At 45.6% G+C, this 21228-nt stretch overlaps 1 protein-coding gene across 27 annotated transcripts in view; it reads left to right on the forward strand.

Moving 5' to 3' along the window:
* The window catches only part of nrxn3a (neurexin 3a), a 2332164-nt gene that overhangs the window by 1666850 nt on the left and 644086 nt on the right, over positions 1-21228 (forward strand). For 3 of the 27 annotated variants that reach the window (XM_063044760.1, XM_063044769.1, XM_063044765.1), the window contains exon 1: positions 6066-6390. The exons of the other annotated variants lie outside the window; for them this stretch is intronic. In XM_063044760.1, coding sequence (XP_062900830.1) covers positions 6168-6390 — 223 coding nt within the window. In that variant the 5' untranslated portion in view covers positions 6066-6167. Of the gene's footprint in view, positions 1-6065; positions 6391-21228 lie in introns of those variants that run through there. 27 annotated transcript variants of the gene reach the window in all.

The following is a 21228-nucleotide window of genomic DNA, read 5'->3' on the forward strand; positions in this document are numbered from 1 at the left end:
ATCATCAAGATTCCACTTACACTAATTCTGCTTTATTCTCTCCATATTCCCGTCATCTCCCCTGCGACTCTACCACTCAACGACACCCTCGGGGCGATTTACAGCGGCCAATTAACCCACTACACACAGAATTCGTTGCTGATTTTGTGCCTCTTTTTACTTCTCAGTTAATAGATGTTTAATCTAATCTTGGCATCAGCCTCAGTCCAGCGGAATCGCGCTCTGAGTCACGTGGGTTCGGCAAATAGTTCTGGCTGCCGATTCAGAGCGGCACTGAGGAGAGGTTCGGCTTCGAAGCTAACTGAGGACTCTGCAAGTTTATAGAGGGTCACTCAGGGGAAATGGAGGTTCTGATTTAGTAAAAGGGTTGGGAGATGGACTGAGATGTAGAACAGCATTCACAGGAGTGAGTTACAGGCTGGTAAACGCTGAAAGATTCATTTAATCGTGAATCTGTGTAGACTGTCTTCTTATTTTCCAGCTCTTATTCTGGCTTCTTCCCCCTTCCTTTCCAGTCCTGAGGAAGGGTCTCGGCCCAAAACGTTGACTGTTTGTGCCCTTCGTGGATGCTGCCCGAACTGCTGAGTTCCTCCAGCGTTTTGTGTGTGTGTGTGTTTCCGGATTTTCCGGCATCTTCAGAATCTCTTGTGTTTAGATTTGCGGTGTTCATTTATGGTCATATATCTTGTGCCTTTAAATGCAATGACATTTGCAGTGCCTCCCCCATCCCTCCCAGGTTCAAGTGCTCTTTTCTCCGAGGTTATTTGGACAGCAGTGGGAATGATGGACGAGCACTCAAAAATCAAAGTTCAAAATAAATTCATTATGGAAGTACTATTACGTGATCACATACGACCCCGAGATTCATTTTCTTGCAGGCCTCCTAACCTCTGTCACTATTTCCACTCACCCCTCAAAGTCAATGTCAAAATCAAAGTAAATTTATTATATAAACACGTATATATCGTTAAATACCACTTTAAATTCATTTTCTCCCAGGCAGTTACAGCAGCAGAGTTTATGAAAAACTATACATCAACAAAGATGGACAAAATGAGCAAAAGAAGGCAAATTGTAAAGTAATAATAATCAATGATACTGAGAACGTGAGCCGTGGACTCTTTGAAAGTGAGTCTGTAGATTGTAGAGGTCAGTTCAGTGTTGAGGTGGGTGATGTTGTCCATGCCGGTTCAGTAGATTGATGGTTGAAAGGTAGTAACTGTTCGTGAACCTGGTGGTGTGAGACCTCGGACCTCCTGCCCAATGTTAATAGTGAGAACAGGGCATCCTTGATGATGGACACCACTTTCTTTCGGCAATATTCCTTGTAGATGTGCTCAGTGATGTGGTGGACTGGGCTGTTTGCACCACGTTCTGAAGCCATTTTCGGACATTTGTGTTTCCACCCGACACTAGATTAACACTAACACTAGCAGTAAAACCAGAGAAGCAACGGACCAGCTTCAGCTATAATATCATCCCCAGGCTAACAGCCAGCCCACTCTTCCCATGAAGGCACATGCATAAGGTACAGTCAGACAAGAGTGTTAGCCTGTAAAACCACAAAATGGTCAGGCAGCCTCTTGACCTTATGATATTCTTGTTTGCGGGAATAAATTGAGAGGGATAATGAAATGAATGGGGACAAACTGTAGGTTGTCACTGTAGAGTAAAAGGGGGTCTTTGGGGATTCTCCCGTTAATCTCGAACTGCAGCGTACCAAAAGGAAGAGGGATAGAAGGCTGATAATAAAGGGAGCACTCCTGCCTCATGCTGAATTCACTGATCACAGGCCGCTTAAACGTTGCTCTGGGTGATGCATTATGCAGTAACTACCTGCCACTGAGCCTCTTGTGTACACTGAGCATTCCCTCTCCTGCTGAGGGCGTGAGAGTTCGTGAGAGATTCTGGCTCCTGTGCCCTCTTCAACCCGCAGACCAGATCCAAACTCGAGTTTAACTCAAAAATACGGGAGGAACTCAACAGGTTAGGCAGTATCCGAGGAGTGAAGTGTTTGAACAACATTCTGGGTCTGTCCACAAATGAGTTCCTCCATCATTTTGCTTTTTTTTTGTTCCAGGTTCCAGTATCGACAGTCTCTTATGTCTCCGAAATCCAACCAAGTAATGAGTAGCAAATGTGATTTCCCTTTTCACTATTTATCTTATTTTGCAAATTGGTGGATTGTCAGTGTCTGCCTATGTATAGTTTTTGTTTATAAATGTTATGGAATATATTTATTTTCCTGAAAATTCCAACAAGAAAATGAATCTCAAGGTAGTATATGGTGACATATACAAACGTACATGCTTTGCTTTGACCTTGAGTTTACATTTTCAGTCTTTAATTTTTTTAATCTTCTTCTGATCAATCAATGCATTGTCCCACAACCAAAGCCAAAGAGCCTTACAGCAGAGAAACAGACCCATGGCCCAATCATCCATGCCAAGTGAGATGTCCTTTTAAGCTCTCCCATTTGCCTGCATTTGGCCCATATTCATCTAACCCTTTCCTATTCTTGTACCTCTCCAATTGACTTTTAAATGCTGTTGATGTACCTGCCTCAACCACTTCCTCAGGCAGATCATTCCATTCTACTCAACACTGAGTGAAAATGTTGTCCCTCAAGTTCTTATTAAATCTCTCCCCTCCCACTATAAATCTATGTCCTTGAGTTCTAGCTCCCCAACCCTGGGTAGAAGACAATGAATGCTGACCCCAGCAATAGCAATTGAGATTAAATAAAGGTTAGTGATAAGCTTTTATTTGTCACATACACATCAAAACATACAGTGAATGTGTCACTTACCTCAATGACCAACACAGTCCCAGGATGCACTGGGGGCAGCTCGCAAGTGTTGCCACAAGTCCCTTGTCAACATAGCATGTCCACAACTTGCTAACACTAACTTATACATCTTCAGAATGTGGGAGGAAACCGGAGCACCCAGTGGAAACCCACATGGTCATGAGGAAAATGCACCAGTACCTTACAGACAGTGGCAGGAATTGAACCCAGGTCACTGGCGCTGTAACAGTGTTATGTTAACCACCACATTACCATGCCAAAAGTATAACTTGCCTTGCAAGAATATTGCCCGTCAGTGGAAGTACTGTCAAGTGAATTACATTGTAGGAACGCAGCAAGCAATTTGCATACAAAGGCTTCCACAAATGGTGGTGCGATAACAATGAAGCAGATCTCTGTATTTGTAATGCTGGCAGAGGGAGAAGCAAAGACACTGAGGAAGACTCACCTGACCTTCTTCAAACTGGTGCCTTGGGATCTATTTTAGTTCTCTGAGAGAGCAGATGGTTTCAACATCCATGCTTGAATTAGAGAGGAATGGTTGAGCGAGCTCAGCCTTTTCTGGAATGAAGGAGGATGAGAGGTGACTTGATAGAGGTGTTGAAGATAAGAGACATAGATCGTGTGGAGAGCCAGAGACTTTTTCCCAGGTCAGAAATAGTTAATACGAAAGGACATAATAAGAGACAATGATAGAGTAGACAATGAGGTATGGTGAGACAAAGCAACCGTACAAACCAGGAGTGGGAAAATGGAGGTGACTACAGGAACCAAGAGCTGTGAGGTAATGTTGCTGCTCTGTAAAACTCTGGTTAGATCACAACTGGAGTATTATGTTCAATTCTGGTTGCCTCATTATAGGAAGGGTGTGGAAGTTTTAGAGAGGGTGCAGAGGATGCCTGTATTACATAGTATGAGGATAGGCTGAGCGAGTGAGGCCCTTTTTCTTTGGAGTGAAGGAGGATTTGATAGAGATGTAGAAGATGATAGGAGGCATTGATAGAGTGGATAGCCAAAGACTATCTGATAAGTATTGCCTAGGATGACAATATATATATAAAACTGTTGATGTTTTAGGACAGCACCCTTCTTTGGGACTCATGAATGATTTCAGGCTGAAACATTTGCTCTATTCCTCTCCATTGATGCTGCCTGACCTGATGAGTTACTCCAGCATTTTGTGAGTCTTACTCTGGATTTCCAGCACCTGCAGAATCTCTTGTGTTTATACTTTTAAGGCAAGTGGAGGGGGAGATATCATGGGTGATACACAGTGAGTGATAAGTTCCTGGTGGGAAGAGGCTCATACATTAGGGACATTGAAAAAGATGGAGGGTTATGGGCAATGTAGGAGTGAGGGGTTAGAATGATAGTGAAGGAGGAACAGTATATATAACCCATATGGTACTGGAGCAAGCCTATCAGGGGATTCTCTGAGGACCTCCCCCCCCCTCCCCCCACCCTACTGGGTAACCGTAGACCAGGAGCGTGGGGTTGTAGTACAGCCAGAACTTGAGAAAGATGTGCAAGTCCTCCCCATGAGCGAGTGCAGTTCCACCGGCTGCTCCGGTTTCCTCCCATATTCCGAAGAAGCACGAGTTCATGGTTAGTGATGTTGGCACCGGAAGCGTGGCGACACTTACGGGCTGCCCCCAGTAAGTGTGTCGGTCGTTGAGGCAGAGCGATGTATTCCGCCGATCGTTTTCATACGCATGCGAGAAATAAAGCTACTCTCTCAGTACCAGCACTGGATCCAGATGGCCTGAGACAGAACTGTACACCTGGAGAGAGGAGCCTGGGTGGGATTGGATGTTAGAAGACCAGGGAAAGGTGGTGTTTGGTTGTGGCACAGTTATCTCTGTTCCGTAACACATCCTCCCACTGGTGAATGGCATCAGATAGGAGTCCTCCTCTGAAGGCGCCAGAATATCTTGTTCACATGAATCCCGAAGTGTTTCGCATCTAGTTCATTAAAAATAAAGCGATGCATTTTTTAAATAAGAAGTTCCTGGGTGACGAGCTTATTTAAAACCCGTATATTAACGTCGAATTCCACACTCAAGGCAGTGTCTTGCTGCGGTGGAAGAGCGCCATGGCATAGTGTGCAAGGTGGAGGTCCCCCCACACCGGCTTCCGGAGCTGATTCCCTCCGCAGACCCCGGGAAAGGGAGTGGGTGTGTGTGCTGGGGTGGGGAAGGGTTGAAGTGATGGAGGGAGGAGTTGTGGATGAAGGGATTGGGGGTGTGGTGTGGGTGCAGGTGCACGGGGTTCATTGCAAGAAGGAAGTCCCCGTCAGAAGCCGCTAGCATCCGCTCCACCTTCTCCTTCACCGACCCCCGCTGGATTTAGGGTTGGGATTGGTGGGCAGCTATTCAATCTTATCACTCCGTCGTTTGTTCTGCCCATTTCCAATTACACCGCCCCGCCGTTCGGAGTGGAAACATTGGCAAAGTCTTTTTTTCTCTGTCAAATTAAAACAAAAGGCTCAATTTCTCTCTTTCAACGCTGCTGCTGTTCGCTCTTCACACAATGCCTGTGTGCGCCGATCTGCTCCGCCGTACCAGAGCGTTCACAGGGTTAATCATCTTCCGTCTGAGATGCTGGGAACGATGCTCGAAGGAGAGAGCGTCTAAATAGTTCTGCACTGCATCAGTCAGAAGATTGCTACTGGAGGGAGCAGCAAAGATCTTGAGAGCTGCCAGTTTTTTTTAGATTCCCAACTTTGTGTGTGTGTGTGTGTGTGTGTGTGTGTGTGTGCGAGAGTGAAAGGGAGGGGGGAGAGAGAGAGAGATAGATAGATAGATAGAGAGAGAGAGAGAGAGGAGAGAGGGGGAGAGAGAGAGAGAGGGGGAGAGAGAGGGGGAGACAGAGAGAGAGAGAGACAGAGAGACAGAGAGGAGAGAGAGGGGGAGACAGGGGGGGGGGGAGAGAGAGAGAGAGAGAGAGAGAGAGAGAGAGAGAGAGAGAGAGAGAGAGAGAGAGAGAGAGAGTCTGCTGTCACCTTCCAGGGTACCTTGGAGCTCTAGAGAAAGAGGAAGATTGCCCAAGTCTCCACCTCTTCCCCATCCGCCGCGCGATGAGCAATAACGAGACTTGCCGGCTGGCATGACCATTAGCGGATACAATCTGGGTCTGGACGAAGCAGCCACGGCGGAAACCTGAGATCGAGCAGGAGGACCTGGTCAAGCTCTGGTGGTCTGGCCGAATCCGTTGGGGGGGTGGGGGCGGGAGGGGGAGAGAGAGACAGAGTCAGGGCGTGGGGAGCTGCCGGCGACGATCATGGGCTCCACACCACCATGAACCTTCCCTCTCGCCTCGGACTCGCGCTGTGTGCCTCCGGACTGACAGAGCGCCGACCATGCACCTGAGGATTTTACTGAGTTTCTGGAGCAAGCAATCTGCCTCCCGCTGCTGTGGCCAAGCGCCCTGGATCTGGTCCCTGACCCTGGGCAGTATCGTCAGCGGCGTATGGAGTTCATCTGGCACTTCGACGCACCATGAGCACCTCTTCCAAGGAAACAAGCATCCCTCCGTGCCCATCTCCATCTACCGCTCCCCTGCCTCCCTGCGGGGTGGTCACGGTGCGTCTCTCTCTCTCTATTCTCTCTGTAGTAATAACTACTTAACTTGCTGCCTACCCTCCCTTCTGCATGCTAACAGTATGTGCTGCGTCTTGTTTCAGTTCTGTGTTCGTATGGAGTTTAGTACCGAGGGCATGTTGTACAGATAGTTACAGCTTTTTTTAAAGTCCTGGTACAATGTGTGTATGCAGAGGAGAGAGAGGGGTGGGGGCTAACCCTTCGCAGTCTGTGTAATAACTCCATGCAGCCACGCTGTACACTGTCGGCTAATGTTGGGGTTTTTCCCTAACATTGTTGGAGAGTCTAGGTCTGAGACCGAAGTGTTCGCTTTTAGAGACAACACCTCCGTCCCCGACCCACCGCGTATCTCCTGTTAGCTGCAGTTTTGAGATTAGGAAGGAGAGGGTTGCCAGGGAGAAGCTGGCAGGCTGGAAAGCTCAGGGAACCCAGGCGAAGCGAGTGGAGTTCCTCCCCCACCCCGTAAACCGTAGCAGTTACGTAAATTCTTCGGCATTTCTCTCGGGGATTTTCAGCCACATGGCAAGTGAGTCGAGATTCCCCTTTCCCTCCGGCCAAGCCGGCGCGGGGGGCCGTTCGGCCCGTTATACTCCGCGCGGGTTCTCTGAAAGAAAAATCCATTGGATTCCGCTATCCCCGCTCATTCCACTTCGCTACTCCATCCATCGGAAAGTTGCAGTTCGGTCCGCTCTCGCCGCCCTTCAAGGCAGCGCGCTTTAGCATCTCTGCTCTTCAATAATCTCACCTCTCCTCAGCTCGGTTCGCTAATTGCCTATAAACTGTGTCCTCTGTCTACTGACCCACTCGGCACAGTTCGTTCTATTACCTTCTCTAACAGCTGCACGCTCTCAATTACATCCTTTGATGGGCACTCAGTGGTTTAATTGCTAGGAGGAATTCATCGAACGAAAAAGAAAATGAAATCAGATCGGGAAAGGAATAATTCGAACGACGATTTTTGTAATTGGGCGGGGGGATGCTAGGTGAGAGGAAGTCGTACATAAGAGGAAGCCACTCTTATGTCTTGTGGGAGTTTGCATGTATGTACCCGAATTCCCTGCGAGTTTCTTCTATAAAATTCCACGGATGCTCTCCCTCATTTACTGCTTGATAGCGCGACGCCGAGAGGTAAGGGCTGGGCAGCGAAGGGCTCATTTCCCACGCCTTGGGTAAACCCGGGAGGAACACAAGAAACCGCTCGGTCCATCCTGCCTGCGGTGATTTATCCCAAAGAACGCCGCAGATAAGCCCACTCTCCCCTCCGGCGGAATGTTCAATCCGTTCCCACCCCGTGTCAAGTTGTGATCGCCTTCACCGATGAGTAGACCTCTGGAAGGTGAATGCTTCTGAGTACATCACCTGAATGGTCTCCTAATGACGTATGAGGAAGATGTAGGACGGCGTGGAGTGGTATGGGGTAGTGGGGCCAAATGGTCTCCCTGAGCGTGGAGCGAAATGGTCTCCCTGAGCGTGGAACGGAGATGTTGAAATCTATTACAATGACAGAAAATGCTAGGAACACTCTGCGGGGTCGGGCAGCATATTTTAAAGCAATGCTGAGGCATTGGTCAGGCCGCACCTGGAACATGCCGATCGGCTTTGAGCCTCTTATCTGAGGAAGGATGATTTAACATTGGAGAAGGTCCGGAGAAGCTTTACGAGAATGATCCCGGGTTAACGTACGAGGAGTGGTTAATGGCTCTGGGCCTGTACTCGTTGGAATTTAGATGAATGAGGGAGGATCTCATTGAGACCTATCGAATATTGAAAGGCCTACATATGTTGGACGTGGAGAGCAACACACACGAAATGCTGGAGGAACTCAGCGGGCCAGGCGGCATCTATGGAAAAGAGTACAGTCGACAGCAGGTCGGCCAGCATTTCCTATGTGTTGCTTGGATTTCCAGCATCTGCAGAATTTCTCTTGTTTGCGATTGGACGTGGAGGGATACTTCCTATAGTGGGGGAGTCTAGGACCAGAGGACACAGCCTCAGATTACAAGGACGTCCCTTTAAAGCCGAGATGAGGGATTTCTTTATCCAGAGGGTGGTGAATGTGTGGAATTCATTGCTACAGGTAGCTATGGACGCCAAGTCACTGGGTATATGTAAGACAGGGGTTGATAGGTTCTTAATTAGTAAGGGTGTCATTAAAGGTAATGGGGAGAAGCCAGGATAATACGGTTTAGAGGGATAATAAATCAGCCATGATGGAATGGCCTAGTTTTGCTCCTATGTCTTATGGTCGCTTAAAATGCTGAAAACACTCAACAGGTCGGGCAGGTAGCATCTGTGCGAAGAGAAACGAGTCAATACTTCATGTTCCCGGATTCTTCGTCAGAACTGGGACAAAACTACCTTAAAGCAGTACTACAGTGGCAGAAACACACACAAAATAACAAGGTAAAGTCCTATGGCGTTACAGGAAAGATATTGGCATGGATAGCGAAATGGCTGACAGGCAGTAAGGAGTGTGTGGGAATAAAAGGGGTCTTTCCTGGCTGACTGCCAGTGACTAGTGGTGTTCCTCAGGGGGTTAGTATTGGGCGCTCTACTTTTCACATGTTTTGTCAATTATTTAGATAATGGAATTGATGTTTTTATGGCAAAGTTTGCGGATGATAGAAGATAGGTGGAGGGGTAGGTAGTGCTGAGGAAGCAATGCGATTGCAGCAGGACTTAGACAAATTGGAAGGATGGGCAAAAAGTGGCAGATGGAATACAGTATTGGGAAATATATTATCTAAATGGGGAGAAGGTTCAACCATCAGAGGTGCAGATGGACTTAGGAGTCCTCGTGCAAAACTCCCAGAAAGTTAATTTACAGGTTGAGTCTGTGATAAGGAAGGCAAATGCGATGTTGTCATTTATTTCGAGGGGAATAGAATATAACAGCAAAGAGAAAATGCTGAGCCTTTATAAGACACTAGTCAGGCCGCACTTGGAGTATTGTCAACAGTTTTGGGCCCCATATCTCAGAAAGGATGTGCTGTCATTGGAGAGAGTCCAGAGCAGGTTCACGAGGATGATCCTGGGAATGAAGAGGTGAACATATGAGGGGCGTTTGGCAACTTTGGGCCTGTACTGACTGGAATTTAGAAGAATGTTGTGGGAGCCGGGATCTCATTGAAACCTACCGAATGTTGAAAGGACTAGATAAGGTGGATGTGGAGAGGATGTTTCCTATGGTGGGGGCATCCAGAACTAGAGCGTACAACCTCAAAATTGAGGGGCAAACTTTTAGAACAGAGGTAAGGAGGACTTTCTTTTCCTTTTAGCCAGAGAGTAGTGAATGCGTGGAATGTTCTGCCACAGACTGCGATGGAGGCCAAGCCGTGGGTATATTTAACGCAGAAGTTGATCGCTTCCTGATCGGTCAGGGCATCAAAAGATATGGCTAGGAGGCAGGTGTATGGGTCTGAGTGGGATCCGGGATCAGCCATGATGAAATAGCGGAGCAAACTCGATGGGATGAAGGGCCTAATTCTGCTCTTATGGTATTACGGTCTGAAAAGCTGGTGGAACTCAAAAATGTCGGCAGCACCTATGCTGAGGACGAGGCCCTTCATCAGAACCTGTTGAAAGAGCTCGGCCCAAATCGACTGCTTGTTCTTCTACATTGATGCTGCCTGATCTGCTGAGTTCCTCCAGCGTTTTGTGTATGTTGCTCTGGGATTCCAGTAGCTGCTGAATCTCCTGTGTGTACAATGACAGGAGACATAAGTGAACACAGTCATAATGATCAGCTGGCCGAGCAGCATCCGTGGAGGGGAAAGAACTGTCAATGTTTCGGGTGGACACCTTGCACAATGTCAGTGGGGATTTATCGGCGTTATTGCTACCGTTACTATGCCGACTGAATTCTCTCAGTACATGATATCGACCTGAGACATCGAATGTCCATTTCCACCCGCAGATGCTGCCAGGCTCGCTGAGTTCCTCCAATTGTTTTCTTTTTTGCTCCGGATTTCTGGATCTGCATTCCCTTGTGCCTTTGCAACGTTAACTCCGCTTCCCACTTCTAAAAATCTTGCTTGACCTGCTGACAGCGTTTTGCGTGTACTTTTACGGCATGATCGTTCTGTGAGTGTGTGTGTGTGTGTGTGTGAGAGAGAGAGAGAGAGAGAGAGAGAGAGAGAGAGAGAGAGAGAGAGAGAGAGAAGTGGGTTTTTGCGGGACAGACGGCATTTGTATCAGCAGCTGGAAGGGAGATGGGAGAAACAAGAATATCTGGGGTGGGTGGGGTCTTTGATTATGCCGGCAACTTTACTGAAGCAGAGTCTGTGGAGGGTAACTGGTTTCCGTGACAGGTTGAGCTGTGTCCACAACGCTTGGCTGTTTCTTACTGTCACTTGCAGAGCAGTGACCATCCAATTAGTATGCTGCACCTATGTAAAAAAAAATGTACTTCTGATTGTGATTATTACAGTTCTAATATCGGATACTCCGGAGCTGCAGTGCGATCACCCGAGTACGATGTTCTCCTAAGGGGTTGTCTATTGGTGGGTCCTCAGGTGGCTGTGGCTTTCAGGAGCCACATATTCTGGTGCACTGTTGGCAGGAGTAAATGGTGGCTGTGGTAATTGGTTGGTGTTAGCCGTCCATATGTCCTGAGCTATCCATCGCAATTGGTATTGTTTGATCTTGGTGGATATGCTGCTTAAGTTAATGGTTAATGAACATCAACATGATGAACCGTTGGTCGTAAAAAACTTCGAATCAAAACTTCGCAAGACCATAGTGTGCTAGAGATGGGTGTTAAAATGACTAATTGATGACTAAAACGGGGCTACCTCGTCTCCTTTTAAATTCGTCAACGGCGCTGGCGTCTCAACAGCAGAGACTGAGCCAGGTACGATCCAAATTATTGACGGTATTCGTCGGCATCGTAACTATTACTAGATAAACACACACACACACACACACTATGCTGGAGGAACGCAGCAGGTCAGGCAGTATCTCTGGAAAAGAAGAAAGAATCGACGTTTCGGGCCGAGACCCTTCATCAGGACTGGAGAGGACGGGAGAAGAAGCCAGAAGGTGGGGCGGGGGAAGTAGTACAAGTTGGAAGGTGAAGTCAGGTGAGGGAGGAAGGTAGGTGGTTGGGAGTACTATGACTAACACGATTCAGCGGGCTTTGTAACCACATTATTAATATTGGCAAAAATATTCAGAAAAGCAGGAGGAACTCAATAGGCCGGGCCTCATCAGTGGAGGAAAAGGATAGACGTAGATGTCTGGTGCTGGGTGGTCGGGTCCAAGCTGTATCCACGCGGACTGAGCCCACCGGGCCGATCCCCGATCAGCGCGGTGCCTGCGAGCAACCATAAACCATAAAGTGCTGAGCTCCCGCTGTCTGGACCAGACCTCACCAAGATGAAAGCATTACCAGCACAAATAGTACTCCGGTTAAACTGAAGTCAGACTTACCCAGTTGTATAGTGATTGACTAATATAAGGTTATAGTTAAAATATTAATTAGTTAATGTTAGTAACGTAGACCCCAAACCGGTTAAATCGAATCACTAGTAGTTACAGAGCAGACTGAATACTGTCAGTAATGCGGTTCAAATGTTAACTGGATGGTGTTAGCAACAGTTACCGTATGAATTGTTCGGTGTCAGTAATGCTGTCACAATACCGTCTGTAATATCAGAACATAAAACATTACAACACAGCACAGACCCATGATGTTGTGCCAACCTTTTCACCTACTCTACGATCAATCTAACCCTTCCCTCCTACACAACCATTTTTCCAGTTTTCTCTCATCCATTTGCTAAGAGTTTATTAAATGCCCCTAATGTATCAGCCTCTACCACTATCCCTGGCAGGGCGCTCCACGCACCCACGCTGGAAATAATATACTTCCGACTTCCCCCCTATACTTTCCTCCAATCTTAAAATTACGCTCCCTGATATCAGCAATTTCTTCTCTGGGGAAAATATACCGCTGGCTGTCCACTGGATCTATGCTTCTTATCATCTATCAAGTCACCTCTCACCTTCCTTTTCTTCAACAAGAAAACTCCCTAACTCGCTCAACCTGTCCTCTTCCCCAATCCGGGCAGCAAAGCGTAAATCTCCTCTGCACCCTCTCCACACCATTCCTATAACGAGGTGACCAGGACTGAACACAATTCCAAATGCGGTCTAAAACAGGTTTTAGTAACAGTGTCAATTATAAGGTGTCTGTAATACAGGCACAAAGCTAATTGACTGGTGTCAATAATGAACTGTAAAAGTTGGCATATAATTATCCTGCCGATTGAATAGCTGGTACTCCTTCCCCGCCCTATTGAATATAAGCAGGAACACAATTGTAGTCCTAATTGGTTAGTGCCTGTAATGTAGTCACGGTAACACAAGAGATTCTGCAGATGCTGCAAATCCAGAGTAACACACACACACACCGCAGGGGGAACCCAGCAGATCAGGCATCGTCTACGGAAACGAGTAAAACAGTCGGTATTTCGGACCGAGACCCTTCGTTCATCAGGACTGGAAAGGAAGTGGGGAAAACGCAGATTAAGAAGTTGGGTGGGAGGAGGGGAAAGGAGTAAATTCTAGAAGGTGAGGGGGTGGGTGGGCTTGCGGGGGAGGGATGAAGTTAGAAGCTGGGAGGTGACAGATGGAAAAGGTAAAGCGCGAAGAAGGAACCTTAAAGGAGAGGGCAGCGGACTATGGGAGAGCAGGGAAAAAGGGGCAGCGGAAAGAGGTGATAGGCAGCTGAGGAGAGAATGGGGAATGGATCCTGAATACCGTTACCAGTGCATTTCATATACAAACTCAATGCTGTCAGTGACATCACTGAGCAAATTCTCGCAGAAATATAGTTAAAACGCCCAGAGATTCGATAACACGGTTCCAGTGACTCCTGAATACTATTCGGAATAGAATTAAAATGCAAAGTGAACGCGGTACCGAGTGAAGCGCGCCAGCATTACGGTTAAAATCCCACATTACAGTTAAAAAGCGAAATGAATTACCGATAGACAGAGCAGCCTTTAATACATATTGAATAGTGGAAGTAGAGATACAACGATGCTTGAATATCAGTAGTAGTGTTACCACTCGAGACAAGTACGATTTGAGGGGCTATTCCCTTATGGAGAGTGTCAGTGAGTGGGGAGGCTGATGTACAGGCAGCCGCCATACAGTACACGACACATCGAGGCCAGGAGTCCGTGACACGGAATGCGATATGTCCCGGGACCCTCCACTGCCATTGTGATGTGTCATCACCTTCCACCAACTCCACGGCTGAAGTCTTGGTTGGATCGCTTCCTGTCCGGGTCCTCCCACTTGACCTTACCACTATGGGTCACCGTCCGAGGAGCTAAGCTCCAGACGGCATCGCGTTGGGGATCTCAGGTACGCGCAAGCCCCTCCACCACGACAAGGTGACGATCCTCGGAGGAGGCTTGAATATTATCAGTAGAACAGTTGCAATGCCAACTGGCGACTGCCAGGCTTAGCAGTTACAATGCTGATTGGGAAGGGTCAGTAATAGTTACACTGGCAATTGAATCGTGCCGGCAATACGAAATATCGTGCTGATAGTGTGATTTAATAGTGCTAGTTATACCGTTGTAATTCAAGCTAAATCCCGGCAGTTGTAGTTACACGCTAGCTGAAGACTCTCAGTGATACGGTGATAATGCCTGCTCATAATTTCAGTAAAAATTCAGACCCGATGAAATCTGTAACACGTTTGCAATGATGTAATAGTTATAATGTTCACTGACTTGTATTAATATTTCCAATGCGATGTGGAGTCAGTTAGTCACAATGCTGGCTGAATATTTGAGTCATACAGTTCCATTACTGATTTAATCGTGGCAGTAATCTTTCCTACTTAAGCGGCCCCTTGGGGCGGGAGGACAGCCTACCACCATTCCACTTCTGTGGGTTGTGAGCTGGCTGATAAGGTCCATGTGGGAGCCAGGTGCAAGATATGCTTGACAGGGCAAATGGATCTTGGAATTAGAATTGGAATTGGTTTAGTGTTGTCACATGTGCCGAGATATAGTGAAAACATTTGCGTTGCATGCCATCCTGGCAGATCATACCATACACGAGTACAGCAAGGTAGTGAAAATAAAGAAAACAGAATGCAAAATACAGTGCTGGTTACAGAAAGAAGCCAGCACAGGCAGACTAATAAAGTGCAAGGGCCACTGCAAGATAGGTTTGGAGATAGGAGATGTCTACATCAGTCTGATAACAGCGGGATAGCAGCTGTCCTTGAGTCTGGTGGTGTGTGCCTTCTGGCTGATGGGAGGGAGGTGAAGTGAGAAAGTCTGGGGTGCAAGGGGTCCTGGATTATGTAAACTATTTGCCCAAGGCAGTGGGAAGTATAGATAGAGTTGGCGGAAGGGATTCTGGTTTGTGTGATGTACTGGGCTGCATCCTAGTGCCATTTGCAATGAACCTGTGAATGTTTGTGTTGAGGAATACACAAGGGTTCCACTGTCTTCCTAAATGCTCTTTCATTCTGAGCAAACATAGAGCAAGAACTCCAAAGAATTGACTGCGAAGTTGTACTTTCGTTAAGGAAGTCCTGGGAACTTTCTTAAAATTGGCTGTGCACCCTGTAATTGGTTACCTTGACAGGGCTCAGAATAGAATATCTGTTTAGGAATCTTATATCGCATTCAGGCTGACTGATTGTAATTGGATCCTTGAGGCTGGAGTTGTGGCTTGGGAGATGTGACAGATCCAGCTTCTTTCATCATGCCAGTAGCAAGTTTTGTCGGTAGTACCCATTCAGCTGTTTTGGGTCTCCACTAAAGAGAGTCCATCTGAAACATACACTGGAAAGAATCAAAGCTGCCAGGCAGATCTTAACTCTTATTTTAACCAGTTCTTGATCTTCAAACTCTTTTCCTCGGATGACTAATGAGATTTCTGATACCTGTGCTGACTGGAAGGTTGTTCTCTGAGGTATGAGAAATAGTCCATTTTTTCCAGGTCACATTATAGACCAGTAATGATAGCAACTTTCCACAGGGGCACAATTGAGAGCATCCTGACTGGCTGCATTACTGCCTGGTATGGGAACTGTACCTCCCTTAATCACAGGATTCTGCAGAGAGTGGTGCAGACAGCCCAGCACATGTGCTGGGCTGTCTGCACCACTCTCTGCAGAATCCTGTGATTAAGGGAGGTACAGTTCCCATACCAGGCAGTAATGCAGCCAGTCAGGATGCTCTCAATTGTGCCCCTGTGGAAAGTTGCTATCTTGAACTTCCCATGATTCAGGACATTTACAAAGACAGGTGTGAGAAAAAGGCCCGAAGGATCATTGGGGACCTGGGTCACCCCAATCACAATCTAATCCAGTGCTACCATCCAGGAAATGGTACTGCATCATAAAAGCTAGGACCAACAAGCTCCAGGACAGCTTCTTCCACCAGGCCATCAGACTGATTAACTCACACTGATTTGAGTGTATTTTATGTTACATTGACTGTTCTATTTATTATAAATTACTATGATTGCATATTGCACATTTAGATGATGATGTAATGTAAAGATTTTTACTCCTCATGTATGTGAAGTTGTAAGAAATAAAGTCAATTCAATTCAAGGGAGAAACATTATGTAGTAAAGACAGGTGTACTGAGGAACATTGGTTTGCACAGGTTAAAGACTATATCCTACCATTAGATGAGCATGTCAATGATGACTTGAAGCTCAACACCTAATTCATCATCTGGATAGTGTAGCTAAGTGACCAACATCATGTAATCTTGATTCTGCGGTGAAGTTGAATGGTTTCCTGTTCTCGTAGGAAGCCTCTTGGAGGTGAGGTCTGACATTGCAGTGGGACACAGTGTTGGAGTGATGATTGATCTGTTCTTGACACTGAGGCGCACTGACCGTGGGTCCATTGAGGGTTGTGGCCTGCTCACTGATGAGGGGCAGATGAGGGGTAGCTGATGAGAGGCAGAGGCAAGTTCCAGCGGGCAGCTGGGTTTGAGCTTGGTTTCTCAACTGATGGATCTAAAGGTTATTGTGAGGTACATGTGAGGTTTTTCATTTCTTCTGGTGCTGTGATATAATGGTCGTCATGTTTGTTGTAAGGTGGATGGAATCCGCTGTGATTTTGGGAACAGGTCTTCTGCCACCATGCGGAGGTCTTTGAGGAAACTCTTAGAATGACATTCCCAAGATACATTCAGCCACAGGGAAGGATCACAGTAAGGGGTTCTTCCACTATTGGACAGGGAAAGGCCGAGTTGGGTGATGAATCGTCTCAGTTACTTTAGTCGTGTACCACCCACCGGGGGCACATGAATGGCAAAAGTCCTATTAATTTTAAGAACGCAACTTGCATTGACCATGAATGTAAGAATGAAAGCCATTACATGGTTTATTCTTGTAAGTACCTTTTTATTATTGAATAAAGTTTATACTGATATAGAAAATCATCCCTGTAGCAGACAGCAGGGAGACCACATTATAGTTAATTGGATTTATCTTGAATTTGGTCACAACTCTGCCATCTCTGAGCTCCCCTGACACTTCCTCTTCACCCTGATATGGAGCATGATGTGAATTTGTCACTGAAGTTCCTCTCCACCAATTCTAGGAACTTCAGCAGAGATTCTCCTCCCAAGGCCTTGCTGTTTCTTGGTTGACATGTGACCTTATTTCAGCTTGGACTGGTTGTAAGCCCAGACCAGACAGGACATGAAGACACAGTCATTCATTTCAAGATTGAGGAGTTCCCTGGTGTTCCTTCCAGCGAGGAAGGAATAGGATCTACCTGCTTCTCAATCAAAAATGAGAACTCTTGTCAGTTCTTAACTGTAAGTGTGATGCCCCCTTGGGTGTTTGGGGTGTAGGTGGTCTTGACAATACTGAAGAAGCAATTGTGCCAACATTATTAGTGAGATACTGGATCTCCTGCTTTTTCCCACCTCCAGCTGTTACTTAATGTTACAGATTTTCTGCTGGAGAGTTCCTTAATAGTACAATGCGTACTGAGCATTGCCGGTAGTACAGATGTAGTAGCTATTGGCTAGTGAAAGGACTGTAATTTCAAATGATGTTTTGATGAAGGGTCTCAGCCCAAAACACGGCTCTTTATTCTTTTCCATAGATGTTGCCTGAGCTGCTGAGCTACTCCAGCATTTTGTGTGTGTTGGTCTGCAATTTCAAAACTTGTTTAACTATTTCAGTTATAGTGACCATGTCACATGTATAGTATCAGTAATACAATCTGAAAGCAACATAATTAGAAAGCTGATTGTGGTATGTCGGTAATGCAGATGCAGGGCTAATTGTACCTCCCTGATAAAGAAGGCACGGCAGACCCTCCACTTCCTAAGAAGAATGAGTCAGGCAAGGCTACCCCACCCCCCCCAAATCTTAATTGCGTTCTACAGGAGCACCATTAAGAACCTCCTGACAAGCTGCATCTCTATCTGGTATGGGAGCAGTCAAGCATCAGACCAGAAGTCCCTACAAGAGACTGTGAGAAAGAATGAGAGGATCACAGGGGTCTCCCTACTATCTATCAGGGACATTTATCAGGAGCACTGCATATGCAGAGGCCTTAGTACTATTAAGGATCCCACCCATCCATCCAGCATCCTCTTTGACTTGCTACCATCAGGATGAGAAAGAGTTTCTTTCCCCAGGCTGTTAGGCTTCTGAACTCCCTGCTGCGAAGTGTCACTGGTTAAACTGTTCTGTACCTTACCATATTTAATATTATGTGTCGTTCCTATATATCATATATGGTTACATACGTTATATACATGTATAAGTTAATTGACAATAAACTTGACTTGACTTGAGCAACACACACAAAATGCTGGGGGACCTCAGCAGGCCAAGGCAGCATCTATGGAAAAGAGTATAGTCAACATCTTGGACCAAGACCCTTCATCAGGACTGGAGAAATCAAGTCCTGATGAAGGGTCTCGGTGTGAAATGTTGACTGTACTCTTTTCCACAGATGCTGCCTACCTTGTTGAGTTCCTCCAGCATTTCGCGTGTATTGTTTGGATTTCCAGCATCTGCAGATTTTTTCACTTGTGGTTTGACTTGACTTGTACAGGGTTAGTGATATTTGTATCGCGCAGGGATTTATAGTTACAATAATGACAGGATCTTGCCATTAATACAGAAATAATTCTTACTGATAGTTACAATGTTGACTGAAATGTATCAGTAATAAAGTTTTGATGCTGTTTGAATAGTGTCTGTAATATTGCAAAAATGCAGATGTAATAATGCCTGTAATACTACAATAATGATTAAATAGACCTGATTGCTCAAATAATGGTCACAATGCAGACTGATTGTTGTCTATAATGTTCCAGTTCCAGTACTATAGTTTCAGAACTGATCTAAGTGTTAGTAATGCATTTACATTGCTTGTTGCACAGAGTGAATGTTGCTAATACAGATACAGTTAAGAATCGGATTGAATTGTGCTTGTAATGCTGCTAAACATTGAGAGAATATCCAGTGATACAATTACAATGCCGAGTGAATATGCGGCGGTAATAATCCCTTATCTGGTCAGTCATACAGAGACAATGCTAGTTAAATAGAGTCAGTTTCAATGCTGGCTGCCAGTATTACAGTTACATTGCTGAATAAATAGTGTCAGTAATGGCGTTAAAATGCTGAGGAAATATCACCAGAGCTGCAGTTCCAATTTAAAGTTAAAGTTAATGTCTGTCCCGAGTCTTTTGAACCTGCAGTTCCAATGCAGATTAATAATGTCAATAATACAGCTGCAATGCAAACTGAATGTGGTCAGTAATTCTTTCTGAATGCTGACTGAATGGTGGTATTGATACAGTGATGATGACATTGCTCTGGAGCTACAGTGTGTAAACTGATCATACAGACTCTGTACCACAGTTTCAATGTCTTACTTGTTACAGCACAGAAAGAGGCCATTGAGTCATCACATTCATGCTGGCATCCAACAGTAGAATCCTATTTCTCCTTATATCTCTGTAACCCCGTAACTTTATTTTTCAATTGCCTGCCTACTTACTTATGCTTCCTTTGTCATCTATCTACACAAAGGGATAATTTAGAAATATTAACTATATTTGTCACAAGTATATTGAAACATCAAAACATATAGTGAAATGCGTGATTTTTAGTCAATGACCCACACAGTCTGAGGATCGTGCTGGGGGCAGCCTGCAAGTGTCACCACAGTCTCAGCACCAACAGCTCACTAACCCTAACTCTGACCGGCTTTGGAATGTGGGAGGAAACCGGAGCACGGAGAGGAAACCCACACGGTTACCGGGAGAGTGTACAAACTTCTTACAGACAGCGGCAGGAATCGGAAACCTGATCGTCGATCGCTGGCACTGTCAAGCGATGCACTGTCATTACACTATCCTGCCACACCAGACTTTTCTGCTCGCCCACGCACCGTGGACAATTTAGAGCAGCCAAAAGATTTTGGGTGAAAGGGGGGAGATTTGAAAGGGACCCAAGGCTTCCTCATGCAGAGGCTGGCGAGAAGATGGAATGAGCCGCCTGGGGAAGTGGCTGAAGCAGGTATTTTAGATACTTGGATCGATACAGTATATGGAAGGATGTGGATATGGGCTGATCACAGGAAATTGGGACTGGCTGGATGAGCGCTGTGGTCTGCATGGACTGATACCATAAGATAGAGGAGCAGAATTAGGCCATTTTGTCCATCAAGTCTGATCTGCCATTTCATCATGACTGATCCATTTTCCTTCTCAGCCCCATTCTCCTGCCTTCTCCGCTTACCCCTTCATCCTCCAACCAACCGAGAATCTATCTGCCTTAAATATACCCAATGACCTGGACTCCACTGCTGTCGATGGCAAAGAATTCCACAGATTCACCATTCTCTGGCTAAAAAAAATTCTTCCTCATCTCCATTCTAAAAGGACTTCCCTCTATTCCGAGGCTGTGTCCTCTGGTCCTAGCCTGTTATTCTTTTAGCTGTTATACTTTTACAGACTAACTGAGTATTGTCAGTGATATTGGTGATCGATACAATGTTATTAATGATGCCTGTAATACAATTACAATAATGTATTTACAGTGTTGATTGAAGAATGATTGTAGTACAGTAGCAATGTTGAGTGAAACAGCTGCCAACATTGCCAGATGAATGGTACCAATAACCTAGTTACAATAACCTAGTTACAATATTGTGTCTGTAATGCAGTTACTATTGCTGAATGATTCATGCCAGTAATACCACTGCAAGCAGACTGAATAATGTTGATCACACATTTAAAGTGCTTCTTGAGTTTTGTCAGTAGTATTGTTACAATGCAGATTAATTGAGGAAGTATTACAGTTGCAAAACTACCAGAGAGATTGGTAAGGCAATGATAGCGCTGATTTATAGTTTTGATAATTCTGAAATGCAATAGAGTTAGAGTGCTGATTGCTGATTTATGGAGTTACAATGATGATGCAATACAATTGCATGCTAATTGATTAGTGCCAGTAGCTTGAAAATAACTCTTATTGAATACTTCTACTAATACAGAAAAACTGCTTCTTCAATTGTGTCTGTTGTAAATGATATTGTCAATCTAATAATGGTCTTAATTCATTTCCATTGATTCCGGAATATTATTTGTAGAACAGCTACAATATTTGGAATTATACTGGCAATAGGGCTGTGATTCTGTAAAACTAGTGAATAAGTACATTTAAAATGCTGTCTGAATGGCAACTGTCACAATGGGAATGCAGTTGTATATCGACAGGAATATTACTGAAATGCCGATTAACTATGGTGATGTCGCTAATTGATTTACTAATGTCAGCAGTATAGTT

The sequence above is a fragment of the Mobula hypostoma genome, chromosome 1 (assembly GCF_963921235.1).
Source record: "Mobula hypostoma chromosome 1, sMobHyp1.1, whole genome shotgun sequence".
Classification (NCBI taxonomy): domain Eukaryota; kingdom Metazoa; phylum Chordata; class Chondrichthyes; order Myliobatiformes; family Myliobatidae; genus Mobula; species Mobula hypostoma.